The 27,206-nt window shown below is 46.5% G+C and overlaps 5 protein-coding genes across 7 annotated transcripts; 3 read left to right on the plus strand and 2 right to left on the minus strand.

Annotated features, from left to right (window-relative positions):
- The first annotated feature begins 1,254 nt into the window (after positions 1–1,254).
- LOC125530908 (uncharacterized) lies at positions 1,255–5,852 on the plus strand. 2 transcript variants are annotated; one of them, XM_087529030.1, is made up of 5 exons: positions 1,255–1,598; positions 4,176–4,247; positions 4,337–4,503; positions 4,613–4,724; positions 5,331–5,852. In XM_087529030.1, the coding sequence occupies exons 1-5, from the start codon at positions 1,356–1,358 to the stop codon at positions 5,544–5,546; spliced, it is 810 nt and encodes a 269-aa protein (XP_087385156.1). In that variant the 5' UTR covers positions 1,255–1,355; the 3' UTR covers positions 5,547–5,852. The 2 variants fall into 2 exon arrangements, with proteins under 2 accessions (XP_087385156.1, XP_048551281.1); XM_048695324.2 differs by lacking the exon at positions 1,255–1,598 and adding an exon at positions 1,836–2,039.
- A 4,131-nt stretch (positions 5,853–9,983) lies between these two features.
- Positions 9,984–12,345, plus strand: LOC125530909 (auxin-responsive protein IAA10). Of its 2 annotated transcripts, none has more exons than XM_048695325.2 (5): positions 9,984–10,489; positions 10,943–11,244; positions 11,531–11,633; positions 11,730–11,791; positions 12,022–12,345. In XM_048695325.2, the coding sequence occupies exons 1-5, from the start codon at positions 10,155–10,157 to the stop codon at positions 12,075–12,077; spliced, it is 858 nt and encodes a 285-aa protein (XP_048551282.2). In that variant the 5' UTR covers positions 9,984–10,154; the 3' UTR covers positions 12,078–12,345. The 2 variants fall into 2 exon arrangements, with proteins under 2 accessions (XP_048551282.2, XP_087385155.1); XM_087529029.1 differs by having other exon boundaries at positions 9,985–10,489; positions 10,946–11,244.
- A 619-nt stretch (positions 12,346–12,964) lies between these two features.
- KAB1 (potassium channel beta subunit 1) lies at positions 12,965–17,446 on the minus strand. The gene is made up of 4 exons (XM_048680932.2): positions 16,755–17,446; positions 13,810–13,953; positions 13,385–13,549; positions 12,965–13,284 (listed from the first exon to the last, which is right to left on the minus strand). Exons 1-4 carry the CDS (start codon positions 17,316–17,318, stop codon positions 13,171–13,173), a joined length of 987 nt encoding a protein of 328 aa, XP_048536889.1. The 5' UTR covers positions 17,319–17,446; the 3' UTR covers positions 12,965–13,170.
- A 1,185-nt stretch (positions 17,447–18,631) lies between these two features.
- LOC125515461 (cytidine/deoxycytidylate deaminase family protein) lies at positions 18,632–23,996 on the plus strand. Its single transcript, XM_048680931.2, has 9 exons — positions 18,632–19,114; positions 19,595–19,729; positions 20,848–20,947; positions 21,063–21,188; positions 21,279–21,592; positions 22,366–22,485; positions 22,835–23,080; positions 23,245–23,370; positions 23,495–23,996. Exons 1-9 carry the CDS (start codon positions 18,704–18,706, stop codon positions 23,756–23,758), a joined length of 1,842 nt encoding a protein of 613 aa, XP_048536888.2. The 5' UTR covers positions 18,632–18,703; the 3' UTR covers positions 23,759–23,996.
- Positions 23,997–24,146: 150 nt separating this feature from the next.
- Positions 24,147–25,807, minus strand: LOC147966697 (NAC domain-containing protein 48-like). Its single transcript, XM_087529032.1, has one exon. The coding sequence runs from the start codon at positions 25,523–25,525 to the stop codon at positions 24,962–24,964; it is 564 nt and encodes a 187-aa protein (XP_087385158.1). The 5' UTR covers positions 25,526–25,807; the 3' UTR covers positions 24,147–24,961.
- Between the last annotated feature and the right edge of the window lie 1,399 nt (positions 25,808–27,206).

A 27,206-nucleotide genomic window follows, 5' to 3' on the forward strand; every position in this document is an offset into this window, starting at 1 on the left:
CAAATTTATATCGAAAAATATGAACATCTACAATACTAAAACAATAAAGTATGGAAATGCATTTTCATGATGCATTTGGTAATATTGATTTCATATTGTGAATCTTAATATTTTTTTCTATAAACTTAGTCAAAATTAACAAAGTTTGATTTTGACCAAATCTTATATGCAGACTAAAAAAACGGAGGGAGTACTAGCAATGACACAAAATTAAATCAAAATCAGCTGTATACACGGTGGGCACGGAGCTGAGTATTTTTTGAAAATGTTGAATTCACCCATGCCAATGCCATGGTACTTCGTTTTCCACACACACGCACGCACCCCCTGACACACACGCACACGCGCGCACACACACAGCTGTAATACGAGCAAGTATAATAAGGTGACATAAGCAGGTTATAAGGATTTAAATATTATATCTTTGCTGACTTAGAAGAGAGAGAAGAGGAGAGAGAAGAGAAGCGGGCTGTAGACTTACAGCCAGCTGTAGCACGTGCTCCAAGAAGCTATGTGAGAGTGTATGGTAGGTCATATGGTAGAAAGTAGTGCTTTTCTTGTAGCCCACTATTGTACGTGTTGCCTATTATATTGGCTATAGGTGACATGACAAGATGTTATAGCCAACAATGGGCTATATTATTAACCATGCTCTACTAGAGCAAATGAAACCTCCATTTTCTCCTTTTTTTAGCATTTTTCTCCCGAGAGGGTGGGGTATAGAAAGATGGATGGTCCATGATGACGCTAACGAAGTTTCACGTTAACCGCCGTGGCCACCAACTGCCGATTCTGGCCGTCCCCGCCCTTCCTTGCCTCATTTCCGACATCTATCACGCCCTCGAGCTCTCGGGTGGCCGCGGTAACTATGCCATGAATGCGGGCTCAAGGTCGCCGCCAGGGCCCGGCGCCATGGGGCGGTAGAAGCGGTCGCGGCTGGGGGTAGCTGCTTCTGGGAGTGATTTGGGGAAGATGACCATGGGAAGACAAAAAAAGAGATTTTCAACCTTTTTAAACATTTTAAGAGAAATTTGATATTCAACTTTTTAAAAAAGGAATTTGAAATTCAACTTTTTTTAAAAGAAAATTTTGAGATTCACCTTTTTTGAGACATTATTTGAGATTCAACTTTTTTAGGGGACTGAGATTCAACTTTTTTTTTGAGATATTTTAAGATTCAACTGGCACAAATAAGTTTCATGGCCATCAATAGCACCAGTGGCCCAACAATAGCCCATTAAGGCCTTAAACCCTAACGCGAAACCTTTCACTGCCTTTCTGCCGTGCTCCGCGTCCCCACCACACAAGAGAACCACCACAGCACCTCGCCGCCGCCGCCGAGGACGACGACGACGATGTGGCGTTCGCGAGCTCGCGCTCTCCTCCTGCTCCGCTCGTCCGCCCCCAGTTCGGCACCGCCGCAGCAGAATCCACTTCGGAGCTTGGCCCGAGCCCCGCCCCCGCCGCCACGCCTTCTCTCCCGCTTCCTCTCCTCCTCCTCCCAGAAGGCCCCGCCGGCCGCCTCCCCTCCCTCGTCCTCCTCGCCCGCCGCCGCGCCCGAATCCGCTGCACCGCCGGCCTACACCGGAAACCTGAAGGTGAGTCACTACTTCTCTTTCGAGGCACCGATCTTCCTAATTAATCATTAACTTGATTGGGACCTACTGTGTACGCGCAAATCAAATCAAACATTCATTGTTGGCTACTGTGAACGATTCGAATACTTATTCATTATTCTCGGTTGCTAGCATTAATCCAGGGCAAATCAAGCCAACTGCTACCCATGACTAATCTGATATACAGTACTTAATTTTCTTGAGTGTTTTTATCCCATCGTGTTATTGTTTACATTTTGCAAGCCAAGTCACGAGTGCAGATAATTACGTGCATATTACAAAATGGCTCAACAAGATAAGGAGGTACAGGGAAAATGGAATACCACAACAGCCAGTGCATTTCTCATCACTAGCGGCATCTTTATCATGAGCGGCGGTACAATCAGGCTCTCTGTCTCTAACTATCTAAGCTCAACGAACAAGGTTAGGCATGACACTGGCCGTATAGTATCATGCTAATTAATTGTGTTATTACTAGGTCAATTCATCTCAAGTAATTCTGGATTTGAACATGAGTCTTTTAACCACTGATTAATTGTAAGATTAATGACCTCACAATGTTTGATCATATATCATATTTTTCTTCAGCTCAACTTGAGCTGTACCAAGCAAATTTCTTTACACAGATCTGACCAAATTCACAACTTAAATCATATTGTTCTTCAGCTCAACCTGAGTTGTATCACTCCGTCCGAAAAAGCTTGTCCCTCAAATGGATGTATCTAGCACTAACTTGGTGCTAGATACATCCATTTGAGGAACAAGCTTGGGGCAAGCTTTTTCGGACGGAGTGAGTACAAAGGAAGTTTCTTTACACAAACACTGACCAAATTTACAACTTAAATCTATGAGAGAACACATACTAAACCGCAAAATCGCGAGACAACCAGACCAGTCCCTTGTTGATGTTGGCATCGTAGTCCTCATGTACCGTCGCCTCTGCTTCAACCAGGAGGTGGGTACTCTTGACACCATCCGGCTGCTGCTGCATCCCCCCCCCCCCCCCCACCCCCCACCCCCCCTCCCCCAATCAAATGTTCCCGCGGAGGGGGTAATCTGTAGAAACATTAACAGGGTTCTATCTCATGCCTGCTACATGACCAATAACAAGCAGTCACTACTCACTAACATTAACACAGCAACATGGCTTCCCGTGAACAAGACAGGAAACCAATGTGGTTCTTCTGACGAGAGCTTCCGTTCCTCACAATTAGTACATCAACAAATACTGCCAGCTTCATTGGGATAATAAGCTTCTGGTTACCTTTCCGGAGCTAAGCTTATAAATGCTTCTGGTTAAAGAAAGGGAAAATGATAATACTATGCGCACAAGAAGAGAATCAGAACCGTCGAGGAGTTGTAAATATTTTGCCCAAGTGATCTGTTGGTGATTGTCTTGCAGTGCTGGTACTTTGTGTTGTGTTCTGAGAAGAAACAGAACAGATGGTAACTGGATTCTTGGAGATCCTTGCTGTTAAGTGCAGACAGTTTTACACTGACGAAAGATTAGTATCATAGTTGCAGTCTATGCTTGCTTGTGGCAAACCAAATTCAACAGCTCTAACATTTACCTAAAGCTCATTGCAAGCATTGGAAGCAACCACAGCAATCTCTCCAATTCAAAATTCCGTTAACAAACACACACTACAGGAAACACAAGGGTTCCTCAAACTGGTGAGAACATTCATAGGTTCTAGCTGAGAAGTTATCATCAAGATTCAGCAAGGATCAGACCTGTACCTTGACGACCGGCTTCTTGCCCTCCTCCCTTGCGGATTCTTGTCCTCCTCATCCTCCAACCTCTTGCCCTCGTCTACCTCCAGATTCTTGTCCTCCTCCTCTGCCGACTTCTGTGAAATGATTTCATACTCCCTCCGTCCCAAAATAAGTGTCTCAACTTTGTACTAACTTTAGTCTCAACTTTGTAATAACTTTAGTACAAAGTTATACTAAGGTTGAGACACTTATTTTGGGACGAAGGGAGTATATCGTACTCTGAAGTTAAAATGAGATATTAGTTTGTTAGTGCACTCATTTCACCACTGAATTCGCAGTACATGTAGTAACTTGTTCATGGAAAGGTGCATTCTTTGATTTTTCGTTAGGGCATTCTTTGATTGTTTGTTAGTGCACTCATTTCACCACTGAATTCGCAGTACATATTTAGTAACTTGTTCATGGAAAGGTGCAAAATATGTTACCTAACTTCCATATATTGTTTTGGAAGAGTATGTTATTGTTGGTCAAAGATTATATTGGATTGACAGAAAGAAGCTGCAACCCTTTGATCCTCCCTGAAAAACGAAAGTAGCCTGCAGTTGAAATCCTCTAATAACTACCCAGTACGAATCTTTCTTGCATCCAGCTATAGTTTGGCTCTCACTGAAAAATGAAACTAACATTGCAATTGAAATCCTGAAATAACTCTACCCAGTATGAATCTTTCCTGCATCCAGCCTATAGTTTGAACAGCATGAATGCAGTATTCAAACCATGGTGCCAATATGTGAATTACTAGCACAGTGGTACTAACACATGTTTCTTTTTTGAACTGCGCAGAAAGCACTTGCAGGGTTGAGGAGAATTGATTTAGAAGGGTTGCGGTGGCGTGTTTTTGATGCAAAGGGCCAGGTCAGAATTCTTCTGTTTGTTTCAGTTATGAGGATTTGCCCAGGTCAAAATATTTGGTTATGCAGTAAGTTGCTTTGTCTATGTGATAGGTACTTGGACGGTTGGCATCCCAAATAGCTGTTGTGCTTCAAGGCAAGGACAAGCCAACCTATGCACCTCATGTGGAAGCTGGAGACATGTGTATTGTTCTTAATGCGAAAGATATCTGTGTTACAGGAAGAAAAATGACTGACAAAATTTACTACTGGCATACAGGGTTAGTAATTCTAGCAAATACTTTTTTATACCTTATTTGGTATGATGGTATCATTATATTAAGTTTCTTCTGTCATAGTTTCATGTGCATTTTGCCATTTCCCCAATAGGTATATTGGCCATCTCAAGGAAAGAAAGCTCAAGGACCAGATGGCAAAAGACCCAACTGAAGTGATCCGTAAAGCTGTCATGCGCATGCTTCCCCGCAATAAATTGCGTGATGTAAGTGAAATTTCATTTCTATTTGTTTATAAGGATTGGTCATAGGTTCATCTTTTTTTCTGGTTCAAGATTATATGCTAGCTTTAATTGCTACCAGAATACTCTGTAAGTTGGATTTCTGTATGCATATTCGTGTTGAATCTTCTACTCCCTCCATTCCAAATTAGTTGACTTGGATTTATCTAGATACGGATGTATCTAACACTAAAACATGTCTAGATATATCCGTATCTAGACAAATCTAAGTCAACTAATTTGGAACGGAGGGAGTACGTATTAACTAGAATAACAGTTACCCTGTTATAGACCGTGCACTTTTACCATGCGCCATGAACTGGTGATAATGCTATTGTTCTTATTATACGCTGAGCCATGACATGTCAGTCTGTATAACATAAGCAAAAGTCAAGAGAGAAGTTCGCCCATATGCACTATGTTACTCGTGTCTAGTTTGCGTGGTAAGTTTACGAAGTTAACCAATCTGTTCATGGTGCATGATCAGATTTTTTTTAATTATTTCTGAAGTTCGTTTTGAAATTACCATTTAACACGCACTAGTTTTATGATGGTATACTCAGTTAACACCTCCTGCTTTTGACTCTCCAGGATAGGGATCGTAAGCTGAGGATATTTGCTGAAGGCGAGCATCCGTTTCACGACCGGCCTCTCGAGCCTTTCGTCATGCCGCCACGGCAAGTGCGTGAGATGCGCCCCCGGGCAAGACGTGCGATGATAAGGGCACAGAAGAAGGATCAGGACAGGGAAGCTAAGAAAGCCGAGGGAGAAGCAGCTAAGAATGGCAAAGCTGCGGTCGCTGCATAAGTCACCTTCGCTGCAAAGATGATTCGCGCCACTACGGATCTACCCAATGCACTTTCTGAATGATGACCTGTGTCTCTCTTTTCTCTTTGACATGTAGTCTTTCGTGTTGAATCTTCGTAGACAGGGTGCACTAGAATCTTATCAAGCTTTGTTAAGGCAGCAAGATTGCTGAGAAGCCTGTTGAGTTGAGTTGAGAGGCACTAAACCTGGAAACGCTCAACTCCTCATTCTGAATTTCCTTTTCGATCCTAAACTTGTCAGTGTAATTTTGTATTGCGAATAAAACTCAGTGCATTATGCAGAACAGTGTAGGTCCACATTCGTATCTTGGTCTGGAGCTTGTGCTTCTGTACAAGTAGCAGAAGCAAGAGAGTTTGGATGCGATTTTTTGGATCCATTCTGGTAGGAGGACGTGCCAGGGAAGGGGGCAGGCCATACATGTTTGCCTGTTCCCGAAGCAGGAGGCCTTCAAATCCGCGGCGAGCATCGTGCCACAAACTGGGCCCGCCCGCCCGCAGCTGGGCCGGCCTCGCGCCCGCGTGTTCGTGCTCTGCTCGCGGCACGTGCACAAACCTGCCTCGGTGACTCCTGTAACCACAGGACACGACTGCTACCACACAGCCGCAGGCGACGGCGACGGATCATGGATCATTTTTCTTCTTCTTCTCCTTCCTTGCATGCATGGCATGAACCCGGCTCGGCCCAAGAAGCCGTTCCTGCTGCTGCTGCTGCTGACAGAAACCATTATTTCGGACTACTCGAAATGCTTACTCATTTTCTGTCCTTCAAGAGAGAGAGATTGAGATTGAGAGAGGTGTGCGTGCGTGTGAGACAAGCCTGAGGCCGTGTGCATTGATTAGTGGTGGTGCCCTCGCCCCTCGCCAAAAACGAAAAAGAAAAAAAGATTAGCGGTGGTGGTGGTGGTGGTGGTGGGGCCGGCGAAGGGGAGTGGTGTCGGCTTGTCGCCCCCACGCAACCAACACAACGCGCCACACATTTCGCACTTGTCCTTGCTAATGCTAATGCTAAGCAATTATCCCACTCGTACCGCTCCCGCTCACATCTTACGCGTACACGCGCCCCCTGCACAACCAGCGTGAGGACGAGGATTTTTTTTCTCTCTCTCAAGAAAACATCCGATCTATTCATTTTCGATCATGGCAGGACCAGAAGAAGCAATTACACCCAGATCCGTAGACCACCCAGCGAACACTGAAGCGAGCCGAAGGTGCGCCGCCATCATTGCCCTTCCCTCGCCGAACCCGGGCAAAACTTGTTGTATAGTAGACGGTCGGGAAGTCGTCGTGCTAAGACCTCATAGGACCAGCGCGGCAGAGCAGCAATCGCTGTCGATGAAGGATAGCGTAGATCGAAAGGATCCAACGTGAAAACATGTAGCCAAACTAGAGCCTTATTCCATTTTCAGGGAGCTGTCGTCGTTTCATCTTTCTGAGCAGGACACTAGCTCTAATAAAACGCCAAAAAACAACTACAACTGAAGAAAAAATAGGAGGCTTTTTTCGAGGATGGGAGGATTTAACGAGCTGGCCAGACGATTGGAGACGTGCACGCATGCCTGATTTTTCTCGTTTGGTTGGGAGAGTTTAGTCAAGCCCGAGCATTATTTATGCATGCCCTGCCCCTGGAATCGGGACCGGTCCACCAGCTGCACACGACTCCGTCCTCCCGACCTACGCCCGGCAACCAGCGAGCGAGCTGGCTCCGTGCGCTGCGCTGCGCACGCCGGCACGGCCCGGGCAGTCCCGGCAGGCAACGAGAAGAGGAAAATGCTGCCGCCCCGACCCCGGACACACGATTATCAACCAGCCAACGAGCAGAAAAAGGACCTTCTCTGTCTGCCCATACGGAATTACTACTACTTGGACACACGTCGCTCGTTTTCCCTCCGGCAAGATAATCGGCCAGGGAAAAACATCCTACTCCTGTGGTAGAAAAAGGAGAGGAGCTGGACGTCCAAGGCGTTTGAACGAGCGGCGATACGGAGGGACGCCCGGCCGGTGCCGCCGCGGCCTTTTTGTCCACCCATTTCTGCGTCGGGTCTCTTTTATCTTTTCCCCTTTTCCGTGGCCCTCCAATCTCGTACGCCCCGGAAAAGCAAGGCCCGGCCGCTCCAACAACGGGCAACACATCAATCAAAAAAACAAAACGCTACGTGCGCCTGCCGTCGTGCCACACACTCCCGCAACAAAAAAAAGTGTCTACGCACCAAGTGCACGCATCCAACTTCACACACCACACTACACCATACATACGAACCAACCTATGGTTGAGATGGTTAGGTGGACAGTAGTATCCTCAACCCATCAGGGTTTAAATTCTGGTGCTCGCATTATTCCTGGATTTATTTTAGGATTTCCGACAATACGTTTTCAGTGGGAGAGGACGTTCCCGTCGACGACGAGAGGCTTCATAAATCTCAAGATGATATGCCGGCTCAGTCTCTCGAAGGTGCTCACAGAGATAGGGTGTGCGTGTGTGCGTTCATAGAGATGAGTGTATACGCGTGTATATGAGCGCTTGTGTCTGTACTGATGCTAAAAAAACACACTACACCATACATAGTTGCTAAAAAAATCATGCACACGAATGCGCCCAAAAAAATGCTAGAAACACGGGTAGTCTTTGTACACTATGAATACGTATGGATATATTTTGATGTACATGTCGATACGGTACAGATACGTCGTACGTACCGTCCTGTTGCCTCTTGTTGTAGCACGAAGTGGACCTTGCATGTTTACCCCTTTGCTTCATGTTCATCCTCTTCGCCCGGTCTCTGCATTCTTGTTCTCGATAAAGACCTTCTTCTCCCTTTTGTACATCCATACCATTATTGTTCGATGTACTCTCACCCGGTCTTTCTATTGTATTCGCGTTCCCATAATTTTATTTTCTTCACCGCTTGAATTACTGCGCTTATTTTTTGATGCGTACAACAGATTGTCTGAACATTTTAGTCGGTGCACATTTCTTTTGCACCAATCTCTGCACAAGTCCGTCCCTCAATTCCTTTTATATGATATTTTCACTTTCTTTCTCACTTACTTTACCTTACTTTTCCAAATGACAACAAAGTCTAAATTATACTTATACCGACGTCTCCTTACAGTTGATATATGATCAACATGACTCCATCAACACACCGTCGTCACCTGAAGTTGTTCATACTACTGAGTAAAACAGATTACCTGAACAATTCAAATAATAGGTACTTTCGTGCTACTTCACTCATACATCTGCTTGTTTCGTCCTCTACTTTTACAAAGGTTATTCATGTTCTTTACTTCCTGTGTTAACTTTCTTTACATATGGCACATGACAGAATAGTCTGAATTATAGCAACAATTCGTTTTAATCAAATTGATTTTATGTTTGATGTTCCAATTTCCCCTCATATTCCTCAGTTTGACTCTATGAACTCCCCACGATCACCTCAACCAGTGCATACTCATGCTTCACACGATTTTAATATACTTAATCACCACTTGCCATCTTCTGTTACTACAGATGAACCAAATGAGGCTGCTTTCAGCCAACACGTGAAAAACAACCGATATGTGATTCATCTACCTTTTTTTATGAACTTAGTGCGACAAATTTATCAATGTGTACCTTTTTACTGTTAATTTGGATTATCTTACCAAGTCACGTGACAATTCCGTTCCAGATGTACAACCAACAAACACTTCTCAGTTTTGTGTTCTTGAAAAATCATTGTATGCATATTCAATTCAATGTGCACGAGGGCCGGATTCCATTGTGTGCAGAACATGCTTCAGTGGTATCTTCTACAACTTAATACATATATATGAGAGACGGACTTAGACATCCGCTCCGGAAAAATCCGAAAGAACACCAAGAAAATTCAAGCGACGCAAGAATTCAACTGTCTATGTGGAGCATGCCTCAACTCATTACTTATACCTTTGCAACTTTGTGCAAGGTATCCCATGTCGGAAGAATAGTAGACCCATGAGAACCGAATGCCCTCCGATAATTCGATTGAGCCTTCACAATGACAATCTGTGTTGTTCGTATTAGTGAGAAGACGATGGTCCTCTGGGGTGTTAGCACGACGACTTTCTGACCGTCTATTGCAATTAGGTTTGCCCGGCTACGGTGATGGACTTGGCGTCTCAGACAGTTTTACGAAAAATGCCTCGACAGCCCTGATACCCCGTTCCTTCCAATCAAATGCATGAATGGCGGCACCCCACGTGTTTCCTCTGATTTAGTACGTGCCATTCAAAGAGGCTCTTAAATCCACCTGTGTGATTTGATTCGTCTAGAGATGGACAAGACAAGCATCTGGCTCTCCGTAGCAATTAAGCCCCCATCCCGGCACCCCATGGCCCACACGTCAGTAAAGCAGCAGCAGGCGAAAGCTATAGCTTCCTGCACACTAGTACTACTACTACACGGCCACACGCATACCCAGAAGAGAACTCACTCACCTCAGCTCAGCCGGAGTCGTACCCCGCTCGCATAATCATAGCCTCCCCTCTCTCCCTTTCCTCCCTCTCGAGGCGCCTCCCCTCCCCTCTCCTCTCACGCTCAGACACGCGAGCACAGCCAAGAAACCAGCCGATGCGAGGGCCAGGAGGAGGAGTTGGGCCCGCGGCGGCGGCGTTCGGCCCCGGCGAGCCGCCCCCGGCCGCGGAGGAGGTGGTGGAGGAGAACTCCGGCGGGGAGGAGGAGGAGGAGGATGGGCTCGAGCTGGGGCTCTGCCTCGGCTCCAGGAAGCAGCAGCTGCCGGTGACGCCGGCGCCGTGCCGTATCCTGACGGCCAGGGACCTGCAGCCGGCGGCCGCGCTGTCCCCGGACTCCTCCGTGTCCTCCTCCTCCCCCGCCGCGGCCAAGCCGGAGGAGGGCCCCGCGCCCGCCGCCTCGCCGGGGATCCTCGCCTCCGGCCACCCTCAGAGGTTCGGTCTTGCTCTTCTCTGCCTCTTTGGTAATAAAAAAGAGTAAAAATTTGTGATTCCTCCCGGCCAAAGTTACCAGTTTTGCCTCGCTGCGTCCCTCAAATCCCTGACTTTCTACCACCTCCCTGCAAATCCCGTACCGAAACCTGCAAGATTTTCACTGTCTGAATGAAACTCTCAGCTCTCAACTGCACACCTGCACTACTGCCTACTACTCTAGTTTACTTACACTTCCCAAAATAGTGCAAACAAAAAAGAACCGAGATTATCCGGTGGTTGTTTTGCCATTCTGATGCAGCAAAAACACATCTGTCTGACCACAGTTCGAGATTTGTGCATGGCACTAAAAGGAAACATGATGTGATGTCAGTGTTACCTGATTTGCTGAGCTACTACCCATACCAGCCTCACCTGGACTAATCCAAATTAGTACATGTTTTTTTGGTTTGCCAGCAGCTTTGGAGTGGTGGGATGGCCACCAATAAGAACATTCAGGATGAACAGCCTGTTCGGCCAGGCGAAAGACAATGCCTCCGATGCCGAAACCAAGAAGGCCGCCGCCGATGAGTCCGGCTCACGGAAAGACAAGGAGGAGGGCGAGAAGAAGGGCCGGGTGCCTGGGTGGGTGAAGGTGAACATGGATGGGGAGGTCATTGGGAGGAAGGTGGACCTCAACGCCCATCGCTCCTACAAGACCCTTGCCTTGGCCCTTGAGATCATGTTCACCAAGCCATCCGCCGGTCTTTGCGCCTCTAGTAAGCCTCAATTGACTTCTACTACCTTGTGCATTTCATAATTACACTGATATCAAGATCACATGATAAATCTAAGTGGTAGTACATGAACTTTAGTTCCACACAAATTTGCTCTTATGTTGATTTGTGACATTTGTCACTTCAAGCATTAGGATTTATGGTGCTATACTTCTGAAGTGCAGTGTCTCTGGGCATTCTACTTATAAGCTGACTGCAGATTTAAGTACAAACAGTTCAGTCTTTCTAGCTTTTGATGCATTTCTTATTTGTAACATGGAATTGTCAGATAGCACGAAGTCTCTGAAGCTGTTAGAAAACTCTTGTGAATACCAGATGACATACGAAGACAGGGATGGTGACTGGATGCTTGTTGGAGATGTCCCTTGGGAGTAAGCTCTCTGCACTATGCATCTATTCGGAATGAGTTTTATACTTACAAGCTTCCAAGTTCCTCGGAATAATTCTCCGGATGTCCTTGTGTGCAGAATGTTTGTTGGCTCCGTGAAGAGGCTAAGGATCATGAGGACATCGGACGCCAGTGGTCTCGGTTAGATTCTTTCTCGCCTCCTTCCTACGATCAACGCGTAGCCAAACATTCAAAAAAAAGGAGTCTTAATCGCTGTTACTTTTGTCTATAACACGTCTAGCTTGATCTAGAGGGTTTTCAAAGACGACCGCTGTCTTACCACGAAAAAGGCCCTCAACACCGCAATCAGATGACATGCATTTTATTCTGATTATACATTTGATTTGATGCCCCCGTTTTCGCCACCGCAGGGCCACAGTTTCAAGCCAACCACAGAACCGCGGCCTCGACAAGAGGGAGATCATGAGGGCAGCACTCAAGTGAAGAGTCATATATCATCATCTCTGATGAAGCTTCGTCCGAGCGAGCAGCCTGACGGCGCCGCTGGCGCAGCCGCTGTGATTACTTGTGTGCCTAGTTGAGATAGCAGGAGCTAAGATGTGCTCCTGCCTGATGGTGACTTCTTTCGAGCTAGTATCTATTCTTTTCCTGGCCCCCTTCAGTTCTATCTACACTTGGTGAAGTGCTAGCATATGTGCTCTTTTTTCGTCATATATGTTTTTTGTGCGACAGAATTGTGCTGTTCTGTTGTGTTGAGTTTGTGAGATGAGAAGCCCACCTCAGTGCCCCGTGTGACAAAACGCAGGAGGAATGAAACGCTGGCAGATAGATGGCTCAGTCTTGCGGCAATGTTGTGCCCCTGAACCAACCAACACAAGCATACCAAACAGCTACCCTTGCTCTGCCCCTGCCGGCCGGCCAGAAAGAACGAGAGCACACGCCCACCGCATGATCTCCGATATGTGTAGACAACATGCTCCGGGCCTGTCTAGATCACAGAAACCTCATGGGAAAACAGCTGATCTCCCGCTCAATTTTGGCAACAGACCCATACATACAGCGACAGCAGCAAACATACAAGTAGCATAAAAACATGGTGGTGCTGGCACCACTGGCCTGCCTGCCTGCCTGCCATCCAAATCTTGCATCCCAGGCCCAGCCATGGAGCGAGAGCCAGGGACAGACTGCGGATTCGTGGTCCAGACCACCACATGCTCGCTGCCCGCAAACGATGGCACCATATCATCAGCAGGCAGACACAGTGGAGAAACGGTCCGCGCAGAACACTCCAGAATCACGAAAGATGCCGCATCCATCATACACATGCACGGAACAGCAGCACACACCAGCGTCTGTGACAAATGGTGTCATCATCAGGTCCACCCGACAAAATGTTTCACACGCTGGACGCACCCACCACGCAGGAAGAGCCGTATATAGTATATAGTTTCAGAAAACCAGATACAGGGAGATAATAAACCGGCTAGGAAAAATATCCCACCAGGCGGCGGGCGGGGCACGCACACGCTGCACAGCTGACGAAACCGACCGCCGCTACTTCATCTGTATGACTCGAGGCGCTTCGGCTTGCTCTGGACGACCGCCTCGATCTTCTCCAGGACCTCCGGGGTCAGCAGCGGGACGACCTCCAGGGCCTTCATGTTCTCCACGATCTGTTGTTCATCACATTGTTGCCGTGACATGTTGATACTCTTGGTTGCAGAAAGAAACAATTAATCTGATGAAGAACAGAGGTGGGTGTGGCGTACGTACCTGGCTCTCTTTGGTGGCTCCAGTGATCACGGACGACACGTTGGGGTTCGACGCGCACCACGCGATGCCCAGCTGGGCCATCGAGACGCCGAGCTCCGAAGCGATGGGTTTGAGCCCGTTCACTTTTCTAAGCGTGTCGTCAACCAAAGACCTGTTGGCCAGGTTCTGGAAAGAGAAACACAACATCCATGTGAGGATCATCCTGGAAATATGCATCGGTTAGGAAAACTGATTTAGCATGGATGTGTCTGTTAGGATTTGGATTACAATACATGAGCATACTTGGAATCTCAAGAATGTAGTGGTATGTGCATCGCTATTTTCTTAACGGTCATGTTAAGGAGGCGATACAGCTATCCTAAATGCAGTTAAGAAGAAAAGCAGGAATACACGTGTGAATACAGCGACAAAGTTTCCACAGTTACCTTGTAATTATCTAGGGCAAACCGACTTTCAGCAGGTATATTCCCTTTGCTATACTTCCCGGTGAGAACACCTGAAGCTAGAGGGCTCCATGTAGTCAACCCAATGCCATAAGTACTGTAGAGAGGTACAAACTCAGACTCAACCTGCAGTAACACAAAACATTTCTTAGTTTTTGCAACACAATCACACAAATACCTGCATAAATCAACAAATTGTGCCGGCGACAAAAGCAGGGCCGATACTTGCTTAGTTGAATGCCAACGACAGTTCATTACAAACAAGACACACAAAAATGTAACAACGATTCTAGATGTGTGTTTTGGCAGTTCCTTATCAGAATGTTTTATATGAGTGATCTGCTGACATATCGGAAGTACCTGTAGTATTGAGTTGCAAAAAAAATACTCCAAGGAAGCAAACAACAATCTGTGAAGTATATAACTAACACTAAATGCTTCTTCTTAGAAGCTAGAGGTGCTAAACTACAAGGCAGTTCATCCCCCAAGGAAGCAAACAACAATCTGTGTAGTAATTTTAATAATCACCAAAACAGTTATGTAAAACAATAAGCGTGTACTTCCACTACCCATCACAGAAAACTCCAAGTCTACTTTAACTAAGCTAAGCTTCTGCCCCCTGTTTAACTATCTGAAACAAGCCTTACAAGAATGCTTATGGGAATTAAAAATACAAGGTTTTAACTAGCTTAGGAGATTTTTATAAAGCAACTTTGATTACTAAGTTGAACCAGCTTATCGAGTTAGCCACAAAGCAGACATCAATCAATTGAATATGCAGATCAGCAGTGACAAGGACAAGCGGTGCCTTTTTTAAATGTCTGGTCAAGACCAATATCAAATTGTCTATTCAATTGAGGTTAACTATCAAACAATGGCCAACTACAACCCTATAAGCAACTTTCGTGTGGTCTAAGCTGTCTGAACTTATACCTAACCTTTTATTATCAGCAATGTGATGATGTTTGCGTGGAAAACTTGATGATGCAAAGTATATAAAACAATACGAGCCAGCATCATGGTCTGATCTAGTAGAAGATTTCTAATGGGGAATGGTACTTGCTGTCTACAGAATCCAAAAGGAAATTCCTCTCCTACAATCAATTGTACTACACTACTTCATCAGAGTCAATTAAGTGCCTAAAAGACAAATATACATTCAAATTCACTCCACCGTGAGGCATGGGCTACAGCAGCAGCAGTTGTACTTCTACAATAAATCAAATTATCCCCTACAAATTTCAACGGAGGCACATTTTGGGACATGAAAACATCAGAAAGGACCGGCACTGGCTGGTCAAAGATCCATCAAGTACACATGGATCCACATATCCAACCACTCCAATTCGTCATTGCCAGTCCACTACAACCGATTGACTAATTTAAGATCAACCAGGAAGCAGCTTATTGAGTTAACCAGGAAGCAGGCATCAGCCAATTCCTTTTAAAAAAAAGGCATCAGCCAATTGAATACACAGATCATCTATGACAAGGACGTGTGGTGCCTTTTTTCTGTTTGGCTGAGACCAATATCATTTTATCTATTCGACAACGACACAATATCAAACAATGGTCCCATGTTCCAACAACAACCCTGTAAGCAACTTCTGTGTACCCTAAGCTGTCTGAACTTATACCTAACCTTTCGTTATCAACATTGTGCTGTTGTTGCCTGGAAAACTTAATGATGCAGGAGTATACAAAACAATACCAGCCAGCATCACTACCTAATTTATCAGCCATCCCACTCCAAAGTGATGCACGTCAAATCATGAAAGGTGAGATTTATGCTACCTAACTCCCTTGACTGTAGTAAGTGCTAACTCATATGTTCTACAGTTGCAAAAGGGAAGCTGTCCCCATCACTGAAAATAAAAAAATAGTGCCCCCTTGAGTTAAAAAAAGGCGCAATTGAGGTTGAACCAATTTTCCATGCACTCCTAGGTAATACAGTAGTAGATTTCTAATGGGGAAGGCACTTGGTGCCTACAGGATCCCAGAGGAAACTCCTCTCCAACCATCAATTGTACTTCATCAGAGAGTCAATTAAATGCCTACTGTAGAAGACAATTATCCATTCGAATTCACTCCACCATGAGGCATGGGTTACAGCAGCAACAGTTGTACTCCTACAATAAATCAAATTATCCTCTACGAATTTCAACGAAGGCACATTCTGGGACTTGAAAACATCAGAGAGGACTGGGACTGGCTAGTCAAAGATCCAGCAAGTACACATGGATCCATATACCCAACCAATCCAATTCATTATTGCTAATACAGTACCACTCATGGACTAATTTAAGATCAGTACCATTAGAACAGAATTAAGTTGATTTGTTAGGGTATAGCAGAACCGGTTGTAGTACTACATTAAATCAAATTACAGTATCCCCTACGAATTTCAAGGAAGGCACATTTTGGGACTTAAAAACATGGGGAAGGACTGGTACTTGGTGTCTACAGAATCCAATTGAAAATTCCCCAAGTACACTAAACTCCTACAGTAAAGACGAATATCCACTCGAACCCACTCCAACATGATGCATGATCTACAGCAGAAACAATTGTACTCCTACAATAAATCAAGTTATTCCCTAGAAATTTCAAGCAAGGCACATTTTGGGACTTGAAAACAACAAAGAGGACTGGCACTGGCGCGTCAAAGATCCAGCAAGTACACATCGATCCACACATCCAAGATATCATTGCTAATACAGTATATTAGTAAAGTACTACTGACTCACTAATTAAGCATCAAATCGAGATTAGCAACACACTCAAGGGGCCATTGCTAATACCCCAGCACTAGCACAGCACCACTCATGTATGGATTAATTAAACACCAAATCGAGATTAGCAGCAGCAGCAGCAACAGCAGAATGTAGGATGAACTGAAGTAATAACCGAGGCAGCAGCGGCGGTACCTTGTGGCGGGAGAAGAGGTTGTACTCGGGCTGCTCGACGATGGGCCCGACGAGGTCGAGCCGGTTCGCCACCCCCCAGGCCTCGGTGATCTGCTGCGCGGTCCACTCGCTCGTGCCCCAGTAGAACGCCCACCCCTGATCGATCACCCAGTTCATGGCCCGCACCGTCTCCTCGATCGGCGTCGTCGCGTCGGGCCGGTGGCAGTACACGACGTCGACGTACTCCATGTCGAGCCGCTTGAGCGAGGCCTTGAGGCCCTCGATGATGTGCTTGCGGGAGAGGCCCTTGTCGTTGGGGCCCTGGCCGCCCCAGAAGAGCTTGGTGGAGATGACGACGTCGGCGCGGCGCCAGCCCAGGTCCCGGATCGCCTGCCCCATGATCTCCTCCGCGCGGCCGTTGGCGTAGACCTCGGCGTTGTCGAAGAAGTTGACCCCCGCGTCCCGGCAGGCCTGGAGGAGGGACTTGGCCTCCTTGACGTCCAGCTGGTTGCCGAAGGTCACCCAGGCCCCGTAGGAGAGCTGGCTCACCCGCAGGCCCGACCGGCCCAGGTTGTTGTACTGCATCTTGGATGGCTGGCTCGTCGCCGGCGGTGCGCCGCTCGCCGCCGGTGGGGAGGAGTTTCGGTTAGATCTGTGTGCGGTGGTGCAGTGTGCGTTTTGGGGGAGAAGAAGGTGTGTGGGGGGGATGTGGATGTGGGTATTTCTAACTCGGTTGTGGGCTGGCGCATGTGGCAACCGGCGGGCCGGCAGGTGGACCGGGCTGTCGTGGGCCCGCGCGTCAGTGGGAGGGACAGGGGGCTGAGCAGTCGCGGGCGGCTTCAGCGGCGGGAATCGATCCGGTGTCTGGCAGGTGGGGCCACGGAGAGAGCCGCAATTTTTTTTAGTTGAAGAGGAGAGCAGAAAAAGGCAAAAGCGGATCCAAATCCCTCGAGTTCTGGGATCGGAAAAAGCAGACAGCGAATCACGCAGGCGCGTGGGCCCGGGGCGCCTTCCGGCCGGCGATCCATTCCAGGCAGAAGAAACACGAGAGTGAGAGAGAGACGACGCAGGTTTTTTTTTTTGAATGAGAAAACAAACTGAAGTGCTGGACGAGACAGAAAAAACATCTCCGAGCCGAGCCAAAATGTGGACGCAACGTGGTGTCAGGTGTGGGCGGGCGGCGCCGGTGAGGCGATGCTGCCGTGCCCAAACGAACGATCCCATCTAGTGCACTCCGTCTCCATGTGCGCTCTCTTTGTCACACCCGGATCCGATGCAGCTACACGAGCGCGCCCAGCAGGCAGGCATGCAGACTGATACTTTGGACAAAAGAATATATAGCTTTTTTTAGGGGTAAAAACCAGGTTTTATTCACCATAGACCACAGTTGATGGGATACAGATTAGATCACGAGGTTGGCCAAACCAAACGTGACGCTTCAGACCAAGAGAAAGAGAGAACCTGGCCTGGCTAGACCGTGTGCACGACCTTTGAAAATAAAACTACAATTAAAATTACCTGCTTTAAGCTTGATCTTGTTGATGATTGCACCAAACTTGCCCCAAGGGCCCTTATGGATGTCGCCATGTCGGCGATGACCTGCTTTGAGTCCGAGGATATGACCAAGTTCTGCACATGAAGATCTTCGGCAAGTGACAAAGCTTCACGACATGCAATGGCCTCTAGAGTTGCCGGATTGTCGACGCCGGTGATCACCAAAGCGGATCTACCCAATAAAATTACCATTCACAAAAGAATATAGCTTTTTTTTCGAGGGATGAAAGAATATAGCTTAAAAAGGGACCAAAGCATGGCATGGGCTCGTACGGTTCGAGTTGGGCCTCCACTTCCACTCTCGGGCCGGCTTCGCAAGATCAATTTTGGCTCTCGCACTGTGTCGCCCCCTTTTCCAGTTTCGGGCTCCCAGTCTGCCGCACCACACACCCCTGCGACCTCACCCGAGAGCGAGCATGCCCCCGCCGCCGCGGCCGCCCGTGGCCGCGCCTGCCCCGGCAGCACCCTGCCCTATCCGCGTCGCGCCCATCCGGCGCCGCCTCCACGCCGTTCCGCGAGCCGTATCTGTCGCGGCCTCCCACGCGCACGACGCCGCGTTCCTCCGCCGCGCCGCCGACGTGGCCGACCGCTCCGCGGGGCTCACCTGCCCGCACCCCAACTTCGGCTGCGTCATCGCCCGGCCCGAGCCCGGCGGCCCGGAGGCCCGCGTGGTCGGGGAGGGGTTTCTCTACGCGCAGGGCACGCGCTGCGCGGAGCTCCTCGCCGCCGAGGAGGCCGGCGAGCGCGCCCGCGGCGCCACCGCCTACCTCAACCTCGAGCCGGGGGACTGCTACGGGGACAGCACCGCCGTCTCCTCCCTCGTGCAGGTGCTCGCCTGAATGACCCCCCCCCCCCCCCCCCCCCCTCACTGTCCCCTTTCGATTTCCCTAACAAGGTTGCTAGTAGTATATCTCTGAAGATTGTTATAAAACCAAATGTGAATAGTACTGCAAGCATAATTCTGATCTGTCATAGATAGTGTAGGTTCTATGGGTATAATAAGCCATGATGCTCGATACTTGCTCTCCCTTATCTCAACCCCCTAAATTTCTATGTATGTTGCAGTGGCAGAGTATTATTCTACTGAAGATGACAATATAAGGGTCTGCAAATTGGGTCCCATTTTTTTGTTCCAATTAGGAGGTTTCGATCGTCGTGAGCTTGCTCGCATGAACACTGATAAAACTAGAAATATATTTTGCTCAACCTTCTTTATTGATAATTTAGTCATACGCATTCAGAGTGATTCTGAATAGTTGTGTAAAAAGATGTCCTAAATGCAGGGAGAAAACTAATGACTTTATCAGGCAGGAATCACAAGAGTTGTGGTGGGCCTTAGACATCCCTTGAAGCACTTGAGAGGGAAAGCGATTCAATCATTGCGAAGTGAAGGCATTCAGGTCGATGTTGTGGGGGAGGATCTCCAGAGCAAATTGTTCAAGGTGACTCTTGGCTTATATTTTCATTCTCAGTTACTATTTTTATTAGCTACAAGGCAAAGTAGCAGTAAGCACTTTGCGAGGGGCACCCTACCTTGTAGTGCTGTTGCATCATTTTTCTCTAGACTAGAAACCATTTTTAGAAGTGGTTTAACAATTTAAAAGTGCAAATATTTGTTTCTGCAATATGAATGCTAAAGAAAAGCACACAACTGGACATTAAGTTCCAGAAATATTTTGTATGCTGTACTTTGAGTAACCATTGTATCTAAATCACTATGCAACCGTGCTTTGTAAGATCATGCGTTGTACGGTTATAGTTTGTGGATGTGACAGCTGACACTAATGATAGAAGTTGTTTTTTTATGTTCTTAGATTATCTTTAACACAAATGTGAATCTCGTAGTGTCCACTTCTATTGATCTATCTGAGTTTAACCAGAAATCCAAGTTCATTAACTTCATTTATAGCATATTGGAAAGAGTGAATACAAAAGGAGTATATCTGAGATCATGCATTATTTGCAGCCCATAGGGGACTACTCCTGCTCCATGTCTTAAGCAATATGGATATGATGTGCGCATTGTCGCAAGATAGAATGTAACAAAGACAACTGATTCACCAAAGTGTCTAAAATTTCGAGTATAATTACTAACAAATACTGAGCATCTCACTAAAGCTAAGAGCTCCTTGATGCCCTTTTAAGCTGTAGGGTCAGCACCCCTACTGAATGCAAAATACAATGCAGCATAATGATTTAATTTTATTTCATGGTTGTATGCAGATATTGTATTAGCGGTCTTGATTTAGGCAGATTTTTAATTCCACCTCTCATTTATTCACTTCACTTCTTTTGTTATGAGTTTTGGAGCACCTACAAACCCCTTCCTTTTTCTTTTCTAATGTGTTTTCATGTTTAACCTAGTAAGCATCTCAGAATATATGTTATCAGTTAGCTCTTTTAGTTTTCTGTGCATTAGGTACTGGTTACTTAGACGTCGTTTGGCATAGCAATAGATCATGGTTATTATTCCCCGCCAGCTTTTCATATAAGAACATTACAGTGCAGACAAACATGAACTTAGCCGGCTTGCTAATATGTTTTCATGTGTTCACTGTAGGAAGCTCTTACTTCATGCCTCATCGTAAATGCTCCATTACTTTACCGAGCTGCCTTTCGTGTTCCATTCTCTGTTCTGAAGTATGCTATGACTGCAGATGGTGAGGCCTAGTTTGTTCCATTTGCTCTTTTAGTTTGGTTAATTTGTTACATACTACAGCTGAGTATTAATATCCAACTTGTAACTTGCTTCACTTCCATTGATGGAAATAACAGGAAAAATTGCAGCTAGTAGTGGGCATGCGTCTTGGGTAAGTGGCAGAGCATCCAGAGGCCGAGTATTTGAATTGCGTGGAAGAAGTGATGCTGTTATAGTTGGTGGGAATACAGTCCGCCGTGATGGTAATGAAGAAATAATGCAATAAATTCTATTTAGTGTGTTTCACATTGGTGTTCCTTCATAGGATTGAAAGGCTTTTAGTTGTGTTGTAGATCCTCGATTAACTGCAAGGCATGTGAAGGGGCATGTTCCAGTGCGCATTGTAATGTCACAAACTTGTAACCTTCCTGAAGAAGCAAATTTATGGAATGTTCATGAGGCCTATACAATAGTTGCAACACAAAGAGGTGCTCGGAGAGATTTCCAAAAGAAGCTTGCTATGAAGGGTGTTGAAGTAGTGGAATTTGACATGCTAAATCCTAGAGATGTTATGTCATATTGTTACGATCGTGGTTACCTTTCTGTATTATGGGAGTGCGGTGGGACCCTATCAGCTGCTGCTATATCTGCAAGAGTTATTCATAAGGTAAATACTTTTTATTTCACTATATGGTTGCCGTCTTCAATTACTTATCTATTGAACATATTGCATAGTTCTCCAGAATGTTTATTGGCTGCCTTTGTTTGTTCTAGTTCATTGAGTTCTGGATCTGAAATCAAACCTGGCAATGTTAAGACACTGTTCCATTTTCCATTGCAGTTAAAAAGTTGATAGAGTTATCTTGTGAATTGTTAGGTGAAATTGTACAGTTGTGTTGATTGCCACTACCAAATCTGAATGATATTCACAACTATATCCTTTCCAAAAAGAAGTGGTACCATGGATTTCATGTTATCAGTTAAATTGGTGAACAAGTTATGTTCAATGTCTTTGCAGCTGATTTTTACTTCAGCTTAATCAGCTTCCCGTCTTCTAGAATAAGAATGTTAAAAGGATATTCTTATGACTTGGGTATGCAGATGTTACCCATTTCAGCACTATGTAGACATGCTTTGTATCAGGGAGAAACATACTATTGCTTAGTGACTTTTGGGGAGGGACCACACTTTGGACATAAGTTCTGGGAGGGGACTCACAGAATCATAGGGATAGTCTATCTGCATTCACTTCCCTAAACATCTTATATCCACCATGCACCTTGAACATCAGTCAGTCCCCATATGTGCATTAAATGCTTTCACTTTATTAGGTTTGCTCTTTTTCTTTTCGCCTCTGACTCTGTGTGCATGTTGTATGCCATATTACGATTGAGCTCTGCTTACAACTTCACACTGGTGATTTTTTTGTTCTTCCAACAGGTTTATGCATTCTGTGCTCCAAAAATAATCGGTGGAGTAACTGCTCCAACACCAGTAGGTGACCTAGGGATGAATCAAATGACTCAGGCGATTGATTTAATTGATGTTTCATATGAGCAGGTTAATTCCTTATGTTCCACTTCCAGTTCTCATATGTGTTCTGTTCTCCATCAATTATATCATTATATGTACTTGTTAGTTGCTATATTACACTTTTATTACACCATGTGTCATGCTTTTCTTGTATTTCTGTAGAGTTCAGTCGTCCCCTACTGGCTACCAGTTCCAGCTTTGGATAAAAGTTCCTACCTACAAGTCTTATCTTATATGATTATACAAGTTACACTGAACCATCGGAGTAACTGTTTGTGAATGTAGGCATATGTATATTGTTTTGTTGTAGTAATGGCATCTGCATATGTCCCTCTTAGTTTCATGGCAGTATTATAATTTCCTTACAATATTGCAGATTGACCGTGACATGCTCATGAGTGGATTCATCCAACCTATTCCTGATCTCTCACCTGTAATACCATCTGCGGATGAAATACCTTCAGATGATCCAGAAGTATCTCCGTATGAAACAAATATTATATCCTTTTACAAGACTTGGGATACCTTTGGGGCTTTCTCAAACTTTTCTCCTCATCCAATTGACATGCCTGACGAAAAAGGAGATTGTTTGACATGGCCGACAGTGGAGCACTATTACCAGGTTTCTCTTTCCTGATGTTTGTTAGTGCTACTTTTGTGTCATTCTCTGTGCTTTGAAAATAATACTGGATCATGACGCAATACAACATTTTGTAAACTGCAAACATTACGTTAGCATGATAAGTGCACCAGCGAACCCATCAGTAAGCCCAAAAGTTTTTGCAGGCACATAAGTTTGTTGGTGTTGACAATCCTCAAGCAAGCGACATTGTGCAAGAAATAAAGCAGGCAATGAGCCCCGAAGAAGCTGCTAGAATAGGAAGGACCCGGCAAAGAGAATTCCCTGAATTGGTATATCTGAATATTCTGCTTTAATATTCTCTGAACAGTGACCACCTGCATACTCTTGATTGGTTATGCAAACCAAACCAGTTCTGTCACTCTTTTTAATTGATTATATTTCTTTCCCTGTCAGATACGGCCAGACTGGGAGTCGATGAAAATTGATGTGATGTACAGAGCTCTGAAATGCAAGTTTTCAACTTACGCCCACCTGACCGAGATGCTGCTGTCGACGGCTGGCTCTGTCCTTGTCGAGGCCTCGCCCCATGACTTGTTCTGGGGCGGTGGGCGCGAGGGCGAGGGCCTGAATTACCTGGGTAGACTGCTGATGCAGCTGAGATCAGAGATTCTGGGAACGGTTCGAACGAGCGTTGAGGCTCAAGGACAGGAGGCGTGAGGTCTCTGCATGTTCTTGATAATGTTCCATTTTGTTCTGGTGGACGACACCAAATTTTGTCAAGCCACGGGGTTGTGTTTCTGTTTAGAGAGAGATGATCTTGTATAACTAATACTACCTGATATGCTCCAGTTTAAAGTGTAAGGGGGTTTAGATGCGCATGTGATGCTCTTCCAACATGCAGAGCCTTGCTCAAATAACAGTTTTTTGTTGACAATTAACAGTTTTTTGTTGACAATTTGAGGTAACAAATGGTAGATCCAAAAAAGGAACATCCATCCACGACGCTAATACGTGAAACAGTGTTGCTAATCTTAGTCGACTGAGACTTGGTTATGTCTTAGTTGATGCTATATTCATGAGATGTTGCCTGGAGATGCGTGCAAATCTTTCTTTTTAGCCTTTTTATTTGTTATGTCACTTGATTGAGACTTGGCTAAGTCTCAGTTGATTAAGACCTAGCCACACCTAATATATTAACATAGGTTCTGTGTAGTCGCAGGACAACCGCTGAAGCAACACCAGCACAACCCAGAACCAGCAACTCAGAACGCACAAGCAGAGCTAACAGCCATACTTCCTCCGTTCCAAAATTAGTACAAAGTTGTGTCATCTATTTTGAAACCGAGGGAGTACAAGCAAGCCCTTCCCTGCTCCCCTCACATCAAACACAGGTGATACTTGACGACAGTGCCATGTACCTATCCTGTCGAGTAACATGTTCAAGAGCAGACTGAGTAATCCATTATGGTGTGACTGATCAATGATCATGCGGCATGAGTGGTTCACCAACAACGCATGCCCCCCAGAGGGAACTCATGATTCGCCACTGAAATCTCAACAAAGATTTGAGCACCGAAGTCAATTCATCCACAATGACAACCACATATTTCTTCAACTTTTGTCCTGAGATTCAAGAACACCATGCTGTTCTGTTCATATTTTGTTATTACTGGTCTCCAAATAACTTCGCAATGTGCACCCACGACGTGTGAAACTCACAGATGATATCTCATTATCTCATCGTAGATTTCTTTTTTTGACACTAGTGAGTGTCTTTCAGATAGATAACAAGATCAATTATTCAAGTGTCTCCCCTAAAACAGAAGTACTCAAGTGCCATATAAATACCCTACGCAGTTCCTACCTATAGTTACAATGCTGATAGCCCTCCCTGATCAGCAATCAATCGCGCCAAAGACTTCAGTTTTGAGCAGCGGTGGCGGCGGCGGCCGGCTGCTGGTCCTCCCTGACCTTGCTGATGCGGCTGAGCACGGTCGCCTGGAGCGGCGGCGACACGATCTGGTACTCTTGCATGACCCAGCCGGTGGTGTCCGCGGCGGCGCCAGCGTCCTCCCCCTTCTTCTCCCCCTCTCCAGCGTCGCGTTCATAGGTGAGCTCAGAGCGCCTGTACTTTATGTCCAGCTCGCCGCCGTCGGGGTGCACCAGGGTGACGGACTCGACGGAGGCCTTCTGGCCGCGCCACCGTCCGCCGGCGCCGCCCTTGACGGCGCGCTCGCGGCTCTCCGGCGCGTCGGTGTCGGCGGTGTGCAGGAAGAAGGCGTGGTGGCTGCCGCCGTGGCCGTGCTTCGCGAACAGGTCCGCCGGCGGGAGGCCGGCCGGGTCGTCCTCGATGACGGCGTGGGCGAAGGGCGGGTCGGGGACGCCGAGCGCGCGCGGGAGGAGGTAGTGCGCGACGAGGTCCGCGTCCGTCGGGTCGAACTTGAACGCCGGCGCCATCTGGAAGCCGAACCGGGACGCCTCCATGCCTGGACCTGGTTCGAGGTGGGGTCGCGCGCGTGCTCGTCGGCGATGCCCGGAAGAGCGGGCCTAGCGGGATCGATGCCTTCGCCGCCGACGAGCGGAGGAGGAGGAGGAGGGGTTTCGATTAATCGATTTGGATTCTGGTGAAGGCGCCGGCGTGGAAGAAGTGGGGGAAGAGAAACTACACTGCCTTCTTTTTTATACAGAAACCGCGCAATAAAATTGGAAAAATAAACGGAGTACGATTAGAAACAGATGAGGAATTTTCTTTTCCCTAAAAAAAGAAGAAGAAGAAACAGATGAGGAATCTTCCAGAAAGACCAGGGGTAGGACAGGTGTCCTGTAGACTTTGCTGAAAGGACCTCGAAGAAAAGATTATTATGTTTAGGTCCTTATTAGGGGTCTCTACATAAACCCAAACTATCGACCGTCGCCAACCTCGTGTGCCGCCGTGATGCTTGCCGGAAGAGGACATAGGTCTTGAACATCCCCATATCTAGGCCAAAACCATGCCTGGTAAGGAGTCGAGACCTGATGAACAGTGGGGCTCTTGGCCATATGTGGCACGTCGGCCACACAGATTTCTCGTCGCACTGACCAGGATCCAAATCTGTCGGTTTCGTCGTAGATGCCGCAGGAGAGCGTTATATCCGTCGTCATGAAAGCTCCAACCATGCCCCATGATTACCATCGGCGTCGTCCATACAAAGCACGTCACAAACAACAAACCAAAGATCGCCACCTCGAGCGAACAGCAAGCAGACAAGACCAATGACTTTTGACGCAACCATGGCGAGGGAGAGGTCGAGAGATCACCTTGTTCAATGCAGTGCCATCCTCACTGCACCGGTGCCATCAGGCGAATACCTAACCCAATCTCTTTGTATAGACCGGGAGAGAAACGATAGCAACTATAGGAGGATGGGGGAATGCAGCTTCACTAGTGTTCACCAAGGAGGGATACCATCATCTTTCGACCACCTTTCTCTTGAGAAGACAAGAGACAGTGGTCTTAGAATCCTTGCGCCAGTTGCTGCCCATTGGTGGGCTATTTGGGTGATGTTTCTTTCGTCTGAGCCTTCTTCTCTTCTTGCGCCGACTCACTCATAGCATCCGATTTTAACCTTTTCCTTTGTCACTGCTACCTTTGTTGCAAAAAATCCAACTTTGAAAGATGTTCTGTATTGTGAAACGAACACTTGTAATTTTATGTGGTAATCCAATTTTGCAATATGTTTTTTATGTCAAATCTCGAGGAACATATATGTCGGTGTATGCATGATTTGGTGTATAGTTAGAAGCCAAGTTACTTTCATGAAAATTTGTTAACCGAGGATGAATTCTTGCACATGTTGCATTATACTCTATTGAATGTGTTTGTAATGTCTCGGTTCACCTTAACATCCCCTTCTTAATAATGATACAAACCATCATCGTGATAGATAGGAACATGCTTGTTGCTGTGTCATGGAAGTTTCACATATATTATGATCTCCGTTCATGTCAACTGCGAAACATGGGGAGACGAGATGGGGACATGGGTGCTGCGAACACATGGACACCGTGATAACTTGGGGGGGGGGGGGGGGGGGGAGACGACCGAGAAGAGGAAATCAAAGGGCACATCCGTCTCAATCGGACAGCTCGCGAGGCGGCTGATCCTAGAATCAGATGGCTGGTGTTT

Source organism: Triticum urartu, chromosome 6A (genome assembly GCF_056163025.1).
Source record: "Triticum urartu cultivar PI428250 chromosome 6A, HENAU_Tu73, whole genome shotgun sequence".
NCBI lineage: Eukaryota > Viridiplantae > Streptophyta > Magnoliopsida > Poales > Poaceae > Triticum > Triticum urartu.

Excerpts from the sequence above, each read along its gene's own strand:
- LOC125530908 (XM_087529030.1), top strand. The coding sequence starts at position 1,356 with ATGTGGCGTTCGCGAGCTCGCGCTCTCCTCCTGCTCCGCTCGTCCGCC. Across the intron at positions 4,248-4,336 it reads TTTTTGATGCAAAGGGCCAG|GTACTTGGACGGTTGGCATC; the intron begins GTCAGAATTCTT and ends TCTATGTGATAG. Across the intron at positions 4,504-4,612 it reads ATTTACTACTGGCATACAGG|GTATATTGGCCATCTCAAGG; the intron begins GTTAGTAATTCT and ends TTTCCCCAATAG.
- LOC125530909 (XM_048695325.2), top strand. The coding sequence starts at position 10,155 with ATGCGAGGGCCAGGAGGAGGAGTTGGGCCCGCGGCGGCGGCGTTCGGC. Across the intron at positions 11,245-11,530 it reads CGCCGGTCTTTGCGCCTCTA|ATAGCACGAAGTCTCTGAAG; the intron begins GTAAGCCTCAAT and ends TGGAATTGTCAG. Across the intron at positions 11,792-12,021 it reads ATCGGACGCCAGTGGTCTCG|GGCCACAGTTTCAAGCCAAC; the intron begins GTTAGATTCTTT and ends TCGCCACCGCAG.
- KAB1 (XM_048680932.2), bottom strand. The coding sequence starts at position 17,318 with ATGCAGTACAACAACCTGGGCCGGTCGGGCCTGCGGGTGAGCCAGCTC. Across the intron at positions 13,954-16,754 it reads ACCTCTTCTCCCGCCACAAG|GTTGAGTCTGAGTTTGTACC; the intron begins GTACCGCCGCTG and ends GTGTTACTGCAG. Across the intron at positions 13,550-13,809 it reads TTGCCCTAGATAATTACAAG|AACCTGGCCAACAGGTCTTT; the intron begins GTAACTGTGGAA and ends TTCTCTTTCCAG.
- LOC125515461 (XM_048680931.2), top strand. The coding sequence starts at position 18,704 with ATGCCCCCGCCGCCGCGGCCGCCCGTGGCCGCGCCTGCCCCGGCAGCA. Across the intron at positions 19,730-20,847 it reads TCCAGAGCAAATTGTTCAAG|GAAGCTCTTACTTCATGCCT; the intron begins GTGACTCTTGGC and ends TGTTCACTGTAG. Across the intron at positions 23,081-23,244 it reads CAGTGGAGCACTATTACCAG|GCACATAAGTTTGTTGGTGT; the intron begins GTTTCTCTTTCC and ends AAGTTTTTGCAG.
- LOC147966697 (XM_087529032.1), bottom strand. The coding sequence starts at position 25,525 with ATGGAGGCGTCCCGGTTCGGCTTCCAGATGGCGCCGGCGTTCAAGTTC.